The sequence below is a fragment of the Oncorhynchus masou genome, unplaced genomic scaffold (genome assembly GCF_036934945.1).
Source record: "Oncorhynchus masou masou isolate Uvic2021 unplaced genomic scaffold, UVic_Omas_1.1 unplaced_scaffold_1118, whole genome shotgun sequence".
NCBI classification, from domain to species: domain Eukaryota; kingdom Metazoa; phylum Chordata; class Actinopteri; order Salmoniformes; family Salmonidae; genus Oncorhynchus; species Oncorhynchus masou.
Genome location: NW_027000912.1, coordinates 23627 through 37500, shown reverse-complemented (window position 1 = coordinate 37500; position 13874 = coordinate 23627). Strand labels below are relative to the sequence as shown.

General features: G+C 44.3%; 1 protein-coding gene across 1 annotated transcript in view; it reads right to left on the bottom strand.

The window, feature by feature from the left end:
- Nucleotides 1–13874, bottom strand: part of LOC135529202 (transcription factor COE3-like) — a gene marked incomplete at its 3' end in the record, with an annotated part of 185871 nt that overhangs the window by 167786 nt on the left and 4211 nt on the right. The window contains exons 5-6 of the mRNA XM_064958060.1: nt 13797–13870; nt 11800–11868 (exon numbers count right to left, since the gene is read on the bottom strand). Of these exons, the coding sequence (XP_064814132.1) occupies nt 11800–11868; nt 13797–13870 (143 nt within the window). The remainder of the gene's footprint in view (nt 1–11799; nt 11869–13796; nt 13871–13874) is intronic.

Genomic DNA, 13874 nt, shown 5'->3' with positions numbered 1-13874 from the left:
GTGTATATACGTTTGAAGAGTTGGTTTGTTAAATAAGTGTTTATGTTTTGAAGTGTTGGTTTGTTAAATAAGTGTGTTTTGAAGTTTGGTTTGTTAAATAAATGTATATATGTTTTGAAGTGTTGGTTTGTTAAATAAGTGTATATATGTTTTGAAGTGTTGGTTTGTTAAATAAGTGTATATATGTTTTGAAGTGTTGGTTTGTTAAATAAGTGTATATATGTTTGAAGAGTTGGTTTGTTATATTAGTGTATACACGTTTGAAGAGTTGATTTGTTAAATAAGTGTATATACGTTTGAAGAGTTGGTTTGTTAAATAAGTGTATATATGTTTGAAGTGTTGGTTTGTTAAATAAGTGTATATACGTTTGAAGAGTTGGTTTGTTAAATAAGTGTATATATGTTTGAAGAGTTGGTTTGTTAAATATACGTTTGAAGAGTTGGTTTGTTAAATAAGTGTATATACGTTTGAAGAGTTGGTTTGTTATATAAGTGTATATATGTTTGAAGAGTTGGTTTGTTATATAAGTGTATATATGTTTGAAGAGTTGGTTTGTTAAATAAGTGTATATATGATTTGAAGAGTTGGTTTGTTAAATAAGTGTATATATGTTTTGAAGTGTTGGTTTGTTAAATAAGTGTATATACGTTTGAAGTGTTGGTTTGTTAAATAAGTGTATATACGTTTGAAGAGTTGGTTTGTTAAATAAGTGTATATACATTTGAAGAGTTGGTTTGTTATTTATGTGAAGTGTGCACACAGACAATGATCCTTTTTAGAGATGATATAACCACAATCAGGCCTTGGTTACATTCATACGTTTTGCATGTTACATTCTTTAAGGCAATTAATCAAAGACAACCGACAAAATGACTAACAATAGTGCTGTAGTATCTATCTCTCATTCCCATTGATAAGGCAGTAACCAGAAACCTGGAGTGGTTTTTATCAAGGCCCCTCACTCCATTTTTGACAGCCCTCTCTTTCTCCCTCCCTCCCCTCCCTCCCCTCCTCCCTCCCCTCCCTCCCCTCCTCCCTCCCCTCCATCCCTGCCTCCCTCCCTCCTCCATCCTCTGTCCCTCCTCCCTCCCTCCCCCTCCTCCCTCCCTCCTCCCTTCCTCCCTCCTCCCTCTCTCACCTCAACCACGCCTCTCTTGCTTTTCTTTTAAAAAAACATACAAACCGTAAGCCCTCTGGTTTCTGTGTACAAGGATCACACGGTGTAGGTTAACATGCCAAAGGCAAAAAATGAGACAGCTATATAATGGGAAGCCAAACAAACAAATGAGAGAGAAGCAAAACCAAGGCTGTGATTGGCAGTTCAAAAAGGAACCAACCACGGATACACACACCGCCAAGTAAGTGTCTGCCGGGGTTATACGGTCGGCAAACACTAACAGATGTGTTTGAGTCACCCACAGCCGTACAACTGTACGTACGATACAGGAAATAAAAACATGTGGAGGTTTCCTTCGTTATTTCACCCCTCCTCAATCTGGCTGGGACGTCTCCATCTGTAGATTTGACCATAAAGAAGCTCTGAAGGAAAACAAGTAGAACTCTCTCTACCTCCTGCACTCCCTCCCTCTCTCTGTCTCCTCCTCTCTCCATCTCTCTCCCGCCATTACTCCATCTCTCCCTCCCTCTCCCCCTTTCTCCCTCTCTTTCTCCCTCTGTCCCTCCCTCTCTCTGTCCCACCGTCTCCCCCTCCCTCCCCCTCTCTCCCTCCCTCCCCCTCTCTCCCTCTCCCTCTCCCCTCCCTCCACCTCTCTCCCTCTCCCCTCCCCCCTCTCCCTCCACCTCTCTCCCTCTCCCCCCCCTCCCCTCTCCCCCTCCACCCTCTCCCCTCCCTCCCTCCCCCTCTCTCCCTCCCTCCCCCTCTCTCCCTCTCCCTCTCCCCCTCCCTCCCCTCTCTCCCTCTCCCTCCCCCCTCCCTCCACCTCTCTCCCTCTCCCCCTCCCTCCACCTCTCTCCCCCTCCCTCCACCTCTCCCTCTCCCTCCACCTCCCTCCCCCTCCCTCCCCCTCTCCCCCTCTCCCCCTCCCTCCACCTCTCTCCCTCTCTCCCAGAGGTTGCTGACTGGCTCATAGATACCCCTTTAGATGTTCTGACCTGTGTACTGTGTCTGTAGGAAACACAGCAGCTGTAGTGGGTGGATGTCAGGGCGCTGTAGTCCCTACTAGCCCTCTCATTAATCTGAACTATACTGGCTGTTTGATATCAACACTACCTGGGTTGATAGGGCCAGAAGTACATTAGAAACCTGGGGAAGACACAGTCATTTTCACACTGGATACACAGTAACGAGAAATATACACTACCGAAAAGTCCCCTGAAGGCAAAAGTGACATTTCACTTAGGGCACACAGCTATAATGTATTATTACTTGTTATAAGCATGTATGAGACCTTATAGCGCTTTATAGATTCATTTATAGTATATTGCATTCCTTTCGGGGGGGGGGTATGTAGGAGGAGGTGAGAATTAACCCTTAACACTCTGGTTTAATCACTGACCGTGCAGGTGCCATGAAAACATGTAATTAAATGAACTTAAAGGGATAGGCCTAATTAAATGATAAAATGACATGTTGGTTTCCTTACCCTGTAGGCAGTCTGTGGACAAGGTATAACAGCAATCTATGCTCTGGTTGAGCTTTTCCTGACCCCTGTTTCAAATGCTAACTTTTTACAAGGCGAGCCAATGTGTCATGATTTATTTTCTTTTTTGGGGGGGTGAACTATCACTTTAATAAATATACCTTCATCATCACTTAGCTTTCCCAGGTTGTATCCACACACCACCCCCCCCCCCTCCCTCCTCTCTGTTTCCTAGCTGATATTAAAATCAACTCAGAAATACATCCTGGCAGTCCATCCAGGACTCGACGTTTAGCAAAACGGAAAATGACATTAAGGAGGACAATGAATTGAATTGAGTTTAATGTCCCCCCTTCTTTTTTTCACAGCAGATCCTAATTTACATAGCGTTTCACCACAAAAGAGCTGACCTTATAAACGCTGCCATTTGTACAGCAACTCTGGCTGAGTGTGGTTATAATCACGCTTTAGCGAAGAAGCCATGAGAGAGGAGGGGGAGAGAAAAAACCTAAACAGCTCTTTAAAGTGTCTGTCTGCTTGCTTAAAGAAAAGGAAGAGGGAAATGAAAACACTGGCCATTGGGTCAATGTTGACTACTGTCTTCAGTGTTGTTGTCTCTCAATAAGAAAACCCCCAGCAGGGACAGGAGCGTTATACATGGACTGTTAGCCGTCGACAAGGTGTGGAAACGGTCACAACAATCCTCCCTAATCCTTATATGAATATAATGAATGATAAAGCAAGGTCAGAAACGGACCCTAACGACATGATATTAATAGTTGAACACGGGTGCAAGGAGAAGGAGCTCCCGTCTCCTTAAATGAGCTGTATGAATGAATGACACGAAGTGTAGAGAATAACGGCACCCTATTCCCTCTACATAGTGAACTACTTCTGACCAGGGCCCATAGGGTGGGGGGGGGGGTGTTTGGGACACTGACAATTTCGTGCACTAACACACACACACACACACACACACCACAAATAGTCAATGTCATGAATAATTCAATGAGTGAGCTGTCTGGAGAGGTCGGTCATCTTGACCTTTGTGACAGGAAGTGAAAGGAAGCTCTAGTAGCGAGGAAAAACCCACCAATCACCCTTCAGACACAACGCCATTATTAGATCACCAAAACATAAGCTGACGCTGTAGAGCAGATGAACCCACTACAGCCAAGTTCTGACTGATCAGAATACCCACGACGCCAGGACAGCGGAGTCAATCACCACCTTCCGGAGACACCTGAAACCCCACCTCTTTAAGGAATACCTAGGATAGGATAAAGTAATCCTTCTCACCCCCCCCCCCCCCTTAAATGATTTAGATGCACTATTGTAAAGTGGCTGTTCCACTGGATGTCATAAGGTGAATTCACCAATTTGTAAGTCGCTCTGGATAAGAGCGTCTGCCAAATGACTTAAATGTAAATGGATGTTGGTTTACTGAGGCTGTTCTATGTTCTGACTGATCCGAATACCCAGGATGTTGGTTTACTGAGGCTGTTCTATGTTCTGACTGATCTGAATACCCAGGATGTTGGTTTACTGAGGCTGTTCTGTGTTCTGACTGATCCGAATACCCAGGATGTTGGTTTACCGAGGCTGTTCTGTGTTCTGACTGATCAGAATACCCAGGATGTTGGTTTACCGAGGCTGTTCTGTGTTCTGACTGATCCGAATACCCAGGATGTTGGTTTACCGAGGCTGTTCTGTGTTCTGACTGATCAGAATACCCAGGATGTTGGTTTACTGAGGCTGTCCTGTGTTCTGACTGATCAGAATACCCAGGATGTTGGTTTACCGAGGCTGTTCTGTGTTCTGACTGATCCGAATAACCAGGATGTTGGTTTACCGAGGCTGTCCTGTGTTCTGACTGACCAGAATACCCAGGATGTTGGTTTACTGAGGCTGTCCTGTGTTCTGACTGATCCGAATACCCAGGATGTTGGTTTACCGAGGCTGTTCTGTGTTCTGACTGATCCGAATACCCAGGATGTTGGTTTACTGAGGCTGTCCTGTGTTCTGACTGATCCGAATACCCAGGATGTTGGTTTACCGAGGCTGTCCTGTGTTCTGACTGATCCGAATACCCAGGATGTTGGTTTACTGAGGCTGTCCTGTGTTCTGACTGACCAGAATACCCAGGATGTTGGTTTACCGAGGCTGTCCTGTGTTCTGACTGATCCGAATACCCAGGATGTTGGTTTACCGAGGCTGTTCTGTGTTCTGACTGACCAGAATACCCAGGATGTTGGTTTACCGAGGCTGTCCTGTGTTCTGACTGATCCGAATACCCAGGATGTTGGTTTACCGAGGCTGTTCTGTGTTCTGACTGATCCGAATACCCAGGATGTTGGTTTACTGAGGCTGTTCTGTGTTCTGACTGATCCGAATACCCAGGATGTTGGTTTACTGAGGCTGTCCTGTGTTCTGACTGATCCGAATACCCAGGATGTTGGTTTACTGAGGCTGTTCTATGTTCTGACTGACCAGAATACCCAGGATGTTGGTTTACCGAGGCTGTTCTGTGTTCTGACTGATCCGAATACCCAGGATGTTGGTTTACCGAGGCTGTTCTGTGTTCTGACTGACCAGAATACCCAGGATGTTGGTTTACCGAGGCTGTCCTGTGTTCTGACTGACCAGAATACCCAGGATGTTGGTTTACCGAGGCTGTCCTGTAGACCTACAGACGAGAGTAGAACATTTAAATAACAAATACAACAAATATTTATCTTTAAGTCGATAACAAATAGCTATCATGTACAGAACAGGAGTAGTAGTGTCTGGGTTATTTTCTAATATTTTAAAGATGCACTGGGGTCAAATGACGAAATTCTGCAACAGCTGTTAAATCGAAACCGACTTTTTTCCCTCCACAAAAACCTAAAGCTGTAACAAAAGTCCAACAGAAAATGGGATAAACAGATGTCTGGCTCAACTACGGGAAAATGGGACGCATTTGGAATGATAAGTCTCCTAAACTCCAGTGAAAATGCCAGTTTGCCAGTTTGCCAGTTACTGTCCTGCATCGTGCCAACTAGCAGTGTGACTGGCCTGCCGTGCCCTGCCATCTGGGGAAATGTTGCTGAGAGCGTTATCGATAATGGATCAGGAGACCGGACCGCTTAGCATACCCCAACAGTGTAGAACCTTCCCTCTCCCTCTACCTCTCTCCCTCTCTCTCTCTCTCTCTCCCTCTACCTCTCTCTCTCTCCCTCTCTCCCTCTCTCTCTCTCTCTCCCTCTCTCTATCTCTCTATCTACCTCACTCTCTCTCCCTCTCTCTCTCTCTCCCTCTCTCTCTCTCCCTCTCTCTCTCTCTCTCTCTCTCTCTCCTCTCTCCTCTCCTCTCTCTCTCTCCCTCTCTCCCTCTCTCTCTCTCTCTCTCTCTCTCTCTCTCTCTCTCTCTCTCTCTCTCTATCTCTCTATCTACCTCACTCTCTCTCCCTCTCTCTCTCTCTCCCTCTCTCTCTCTCCCTCTCTCTCTCTCTCTCTCTCTCTCTCTCTCTCCCCTCTCTCTCTCCCTCTCTCCCTCTCTCTCTCTCTCTCTCTCTCTATTTCTCTATCTACCTCACTCTCTCTCCCTCTCTCTCTCTCTCTCTCTCTCTATCTCTCTATCTACCTCACTCTCTCTCCCTCTCTCTAGCTCTCCCCCTCTCTCTCTGTCTCGCTCTCTCTCTCTCTTTCTATCTAGCTCCCTCTCTCTCTCTCTCTCTCTCTATCTAGCTCCCCCCCACCCCCACCCCTCTCTCTCTCTCTGTCTCTCTCTATCTAGCTCCCTCTCTCTCTCTCTCTCTCTCTCTCTCTCTCTCTCTCTCTCTCTCCCTGTCAGTTTCACCCAGATGGACACTCTGTCCATGTACATGCAAAACCCACATTTCCAAGAAACCATTCGACACAGAACATAAGACACATCAATAACTATAAAAACCTGATAGCCAATTAAAATAAATTAAAATAAAATATAAACGTTTCATACACATGTTTAAATGTCCATAGCTACAGCAAAAAAAAGACCCAAACATACAGAGACAATAGCATTACGGATAGAGCTGTGTTTCCTCTTCTCCTCATCTCTTGTGATCTTCATATACAGTACATTAGCTCTGCAGTCACCGATGACGAGCGTTGCAGTGATTTCTGTCTGGGTGGATGTACACAGGGCTATAGGATAAAACCACGGGCTCATGGAAGTTCGTCTACAGACAATAGCAGAGCCTAATGACATCCATCTGCTTTAGTGATTCCACAGGACGGATCGACTCCCTCCCTCTATTGAAACCCACACCCCAGACCCATTCACACACATCACAATGAAAATGTGAAGCTTTTTTTAAATCCGCTTGTTTCAACTTCCACTACAATATCCTCATTTTTTTTTTTTTTTTGCTTCTCTTGTCTCTGTCATGCGATTCCATCCTCTCTCTCTCTCTCTCTCTCTATCTAGCTCACTCCTCCCCCCCCCCCTCTCTCTCTCTCTCTCTCTATCTAGCTCCCCCTCTCTCTCTCTCTCTCTCTATTTATCTAGCTCCCTCCCCCCTCTCTCTCTCTCTATCTAGCTCCCCCCCTCTCTCTCTATCTAGCTCCCCCCCTCTCTCTCTATCTAGCTCCCCCTCTCTCTTTCAATCTAGCTCCCCCTCCCTCCCCTCTCTCTCTCTCTATCTGGCTCCCCCCTCTTCTCTCTCTATCTATCTAGCCCCCCCTCTCTCTCTCTCTATCTATCTAGCTCCCTCTCTCTCTCTCTCTCTCTGTCATGGGATTCCATCCACTCTCCATCCCGATCCCCCTTCCTTCTCTGTCCAATGTTCCTTTTGGACTTCTGTTACACTCACATTGTTGGGTGAGATTGAAGCACAAAGTGCAGAGACACTGGATCCCTTTTTAACTGTGTTTTAGTCACAATACAAAGTCAAGCAGTTTTGTGGGCAGAGCAGCTAGCGCTCATTATGTCAGAGACGCCCTGTTTTAAAGTGCTCGCCTGACTTTGAAGCATTATCACCGGGCAAGACAAGTGAAAAAGACCTTGTGTTTCCTCTGCCTTCCCAGGGATCATAGCAGGCAAAGGGGAGGGTACAGGGAGGGGAACGGCTAGGCTACATGTTTCCTCTGCCTTCCCAGGGATCATAGCAGGCAAAGGGGAGGGTACGGGGAGGGGAACGGCTAGGCTACACATTTCCACAGCTTCACACCATAACAAACCGGCTCGCTGTGAGACTTACAGAGCACTGGCTCGAGGTTATGTGAGACACAGCGTTTTGTTCTCTCTCTTTTTTTTTACTCATGATTGAATTACGTCTCAGATCTCATCTGTTGTGTCGCAGTTCTACGGCCTATTTGGACTGTCAATCTGCAACGTCTTCCCTTCCTCTCAGTCAGGGCCACAAGTTCACCATAGTTAAACAATACTAATAAAATACTAATAAAATACTAATAAAATACTAATACAATACTAATAAAAAACTAATAAAATACTAATAAAATAATAATACAATAATAATAAAATACTAATACAATACTAATACAATAATAATAAAATAATAATAAAATACTAATACAATATTAATAAAATAATAAAATACTAATAAAATACTAATAAAATAGTAACAAAATGATAATAATATACTAATAAAATACTAATAAAATTAAGCAACAACATTGCAGAGTGATAACCGTGCTAAGCACAGAACTAATCAAATCTACCGTGTTAACAGGTTATTACTAATACTGGACAGATGACATAACACACACACACACACACACACACACATACACACACACACACACACACACACACATGGACATATCACATCACACACACACACACACACACACACACACACATACACACACACACACACACACACACACACACACACACACACACACACTCACACTCATGGACAGATGACATAACACACACACACACACACACACACACACACACACACACTCATGGACAGATGACATAACACACACACACACACACTCACACTCATGGACAGATGACATAACACACACACACACACACACACACACACACTCATGGACATATCACATCACACACACACACACACACACACTCATGGACAAATCACATCACACACACTGTCATTCCACTGTCAAATAATGAAGTCCATTTCTCAACCAATAGGAGGTGATATAGAAACACATGGAAACACGTGTATAGATGTGTATAGGTGTGTATAGATGTGTATAGGTGTGTATAGATGTGTATAGGTGTGTATAGATGTGTATAGATGTGTATAGATGTGTATAGACGTGTATAGACGTGTATAGACGTGTATAGACGTGTATAGACGTGTATAGATGTGTATAGATGTGTATAGATGTGTATAGATGTGTATAGACGTGTATAGACGTGTATAGACGTGTATAGACGTGTATAGATGTGTATAGATGTGTATAGACGTGTATAGACGTGTATAGACGTGTATAGACGTGTATAGATGTGTATAGATGTGTCCAACTGAAGTAGGTCTTAAAGGCATCATTTTAACTCTACCTATTAACCACAAAACAACATTCCATTAATACAAATGTTATATGTTTCTAAGTAACAACAAAATAACCTAAATACAATATAGAGTCATAATACACGCGTTCATAAATACATATACAGTCATAATACAATAGTGTGTAATGGCGGTAAATGAACGCATAAATACCCAGAATGCAATCACACACGTGATTGTGAATACATGTAAACATGCATACATTCTGCCAGAGCTGCTCCGGTCCAGAATGTGAGTCGTCTGTCAGCTCTGTGTTCCACTGGTTGACACATAGACTCTGTCGCTGACTGACTGAGTGAAAGGCAGCAACTGGCCGTCCATATTTGATTACTAATAAAGAGAGATGTTCCCTGTGTCAGATACCAAATACTCTCCGCTAAGCAAACAGCTATTCTAACAACTCAAACATTGGCATTGCTATCCACTGGTGGCCCATATTTCACCCTGGTTTTAACTCGTCGTCTTTCCCTCTCCTGGTTTCTCCATATTTCACCCTGGTTTTAACTCGTCGTCTTTCCCTCTCTTGGTTTCTCTATATTTCACCCTGGTTTTAACTCATCCTCTTTCCCTCTCATGGTTTCTCCATATTTCACCCTGGTTTTAACTCGTCGTCTTTCCCTCTCCTGGTTTCTCCATATTTCACCCTGGTTTTAAGTTTTTCCCTCTCCCTGGTTTCTCTATATTTCACCCTGGTTTTAACTCATCGTCTTTCCCTCTCATGGTTTCTCCATATTTCACCCTGGTTTTAACTCGTCGTCTTTCCCTCTCTGGTTTCTCCATATTTCACCCTGGTTTTAACTCGTCGTCTTTCCCTCTCCTGGTTTCTCCATATTTCACCCTGGTTTTAACTCATTGTCTTTCCCTCTCCTGGTTTCTCCATATTTCACCCTGGTTTTAACTTGTTGTCTTTCCTTCTCCTGGTTTCTCCATATTTCACCCTGGTTTTAACTCGTTGTCTTTCCCTCTCCTGGTTTCTCCATATTTCACCCTGGTTTTAACTCCTGGTTTCTCCATATTTCACCCTGGTTTTAAGTTTTAACTCGTCGTCTTTCCCTCTCCTGGTTTCTCCATATTTCACCCTGGTTTTAACTCGTCGTCTTTCCCTCTCCTGGTTTCTCCATATTTCACCCTGGTTTTAAGTTTTAACTCGTCGTCTTTCCCTCTCCTGGTTTCTCCATATTTCACCCTGGTTTTAACTCGTCGTCTTTCCCTCTCCTGGTTTCTCCATATTTCACCCTGGTTTTAACTCGTCGTCTTTCCCTCTCCTGGTTTCTCCATATTTCACCCTGGTTTTAACTCTTTGTCTTTCCCTCTCCTGGTTTCTCCATATTTCACCCTGGTTTTAACTCGTCGTCTTTCCCTCTACTGGTTTCTCCATATTTCACCCTGGTTTTAACTCGTCGTCTTTCCCTCTCCTGGTTTCTCCATATTTCACCCTGGTTTTAACTCGTCGTCTTTCCCTCTCCTGGTTTCTCCATATTTCACCCTGGTTTTAACTCGTCGTCTTTCCCTCTCATGGTTTCTCCATATTTCACCCTGGTTTTAACTCGTCGTCTTTCCTTCTCCTGGTTTCTCCATATTTCACCCTTTAACTCGTCGTCTTTCCCTCTCCTGGTTTCTCTATATTTCACCCTGGTTTTAACTCGTCGTCTTTCCCTCTCCTGGTTTCTCCATATTTCACCCTGGTTTTAACTCGTCGTCTTTCCTTCTCCCAACATACTTGTTCACATCCAATGAACTAGGACTGAGAAAACTGTGCTCAGCCAGTAGCAGTAACAAGACATGTAACGTTCATATCAAGCTCTCCTGGACAGTGGGCCGCATGTAGGAAGGCAGCCAAGCACTCAGATCCACATGGAAATACAGTACAGTGGAATAAATGACAGGGTACTGAATAGAAAACACTTGTTCGTAAATTAGGAGGCGGCCACTCAATGATACAAGTCTGACTGTAAAGCCAAGCGCACTCCAAGCGTTAACGACTGACTCCCTCACAGCAGGGCTGAGCACAGAGAGAGGAACGGCCGAGGAAACTGTTTCCCCTGACAACTCGCTAGCAATTACCCAATCCCCCACGGAGACCTCCGGGTTTCCAAGTCAACCCACCTGTGCAACAACGCAGGAGAACAACAAACACAGAGACAGTACAATGCTGCGAGACAGAGACAGAGTTGGGCACCACAGAATCCCCAAGAATGACTACAACAATTGTCCCGGAATGACTACAACAACCATGACCATCCCCCGCAAGCACATACACCCAGCACATACACACAATTGTCCCATCACATACACTCCGCACATACACACAGAATGACATACAACAACATACACACAGCACATACACACAGCACATACACACAGCACATACACACAGCACATACACACAGCACATACACACAGCACATACACACAGCACATACACACAGCACATACACACAGCACATACACACAGCACATACACTCCGCACATACACACAGCACATACACACAGCACATACACCCAGCACATACACACAGCACGTACACACAGCACATACACACAGCACATACACACAGCACATACACACAGCACATACACACAGCACATACACACAGCACACGCCACACGACTAAACCAGAATAGAGGAAAGATCTGTAGCGAACAGCGGTCTGTTCCTTACCTGTCGATGATAACGGGGTCTGAAGGAGTCTCGTTCCTGTTGCCACAACTCTTCTTATCACAACACCGACTAGAGAGGAGGAAATGATGATGTGATCAAGTCAGGTTCACACAGGCAGACCAATTCTAATCTTTTGACCCTTTTTATAGGCAAAAGATCCAGATGGGTTATAAAAAAATATGTATCAGATTTGGGCTGCGTGTGTAAACTGCAGTTCAAAGAGATTCACACAGTGTGGATCTTCGCATGTTTAATTGTTACTTCGTAACATTTTCTTTTAATTCTTTAAATTCTATATTTATCTAAGCGTGACAGTGTTTAGATCATGATTGTTGCTGAGCTGTGCCTGTATGCCTGACGCTAGCTGTCTGTCTGTCTGTTGATTGGTACGGAACCGAGTCAGTCTCGCCACGCAGGGCAAACGGGTAAACATCTCCCCCATCTGTGTCCCAAATGGCACCCTATTCCCATAGACCTCTGGTCAAATGTAGTGCACTACGTAGGGACTAGGGTGCCATTTTGGGACGTAGCCCTTAGCATTGCCTCTGTGTCCCAAATGGAGCCCTATTCCCATAGACCTCTGGTCAAATGTAGTGCACTACGTAGGGAATAGGGTGCGATTTGGGACGTAGCCCTAGCATTGCCGAGCACTGCTGCTGCACGTTTGCTAGTCTCAGGGAGACAACATGTTTGTGGTGTTGTGTCTCTAGCACTGAACTGAGAACAGAAGACGCCAGGAGGCTTGGGAATCGTCTTTCCACAGCTTCAGCTTTTTTTGTTTCCCTCTAATTGTCAAGCTGTTAATTCTGGAGAGGATGCAGACGGCCATCTTCAAAACCAGCCTTTCTGTGATAGGCCAGAGATTCATTAGAACGCTCAGAAGCCATGCAGCCCCTGCATCAATCTTTCACTGAAGTAGCATTGTCTCGGTTTAGCCGGTGGTGCTGGTTATGGTGCTGGGGTCTAGCCATAGCTACCGATGGGGATAGGACCGGATCCAATACTGTGTGGTACAGTTTTATTCATGTTGAAATTATACCAAAATGTTATGCTTCATTCTCACTTTATTTTTGATTTTTTTTAAAGCCTAGTTGTATGATGGTTACATGTCCAGACGAGCTCAGTGAACACCATATGGTGTGAGGAGAGTGTGAAGCTCTTTAAAGCTGCTACTGGAAGTTAAAGTGAATAAACAACGTTTAACAGTCCTCCACTTCTAGAGCTCCAAACCACATCTGTGTTTTCAACGGAAACGGCCTTTAATATACAAGCAGTGTATATACAAACACACACACACACACACACCTCTGATACATTCATTGATATGCAAACCGTCATCTAAAGGGAAAACATAGCTTATGTTTTTTGTACATTATGGCGTGGTGATGAGGTGCATGTAGTTCGACCCTCTTGGAGCAGGATGACGCCTTCTGTGTGGGCTACTGTATGGGTCAGCTCGTGACAAACAGGGATTCAACCCAACTTCATAAGAGTAGTGACTTTATCTAATACAAGGGGGGGGGGGGCAAGATTATCAAAGCTCCATTTCTGTTTTTTTATTTATTCCGCGAGTCAAAAGGAACGCCCGTTGACAGAACACAGGAATGTGCCGTCATCTGTTCTATGTGTTGTGTCTGTTGTCAGTTGACCAATCAAACCCGACTATAGAAGGCTAAATCGATATAGGGATTCTGGCCTGTAATTCCTAACGGTCATTGAATGCAAACTCCCTAATTATCATATTCTATTTGGCATGATACTATGTCTGAGGTATAGGCAGTCTATGTCAAATTGGCTTTGATTCTACCGATATGGACCGACGTGTTTTCATTGCAACAAGAGATTGAGGTTGATGCGCTAATACATCTACTAAGGACTATCCTCAAAAATCCCCCAACTCAGCATTTTAATAACAAAGCAAAGAAATATATTTTTTAAAAACAAGCATATATTAAAAGGACGTTGAAATGTAGCTAATCACCGTGACAAGCTCTTACCTGCACATGATTTCGTGTGTGAGAAGCACTCGGCACATCTCTGGGTTTTTGTCTTGACCTTCATAGATAATAGCCTTG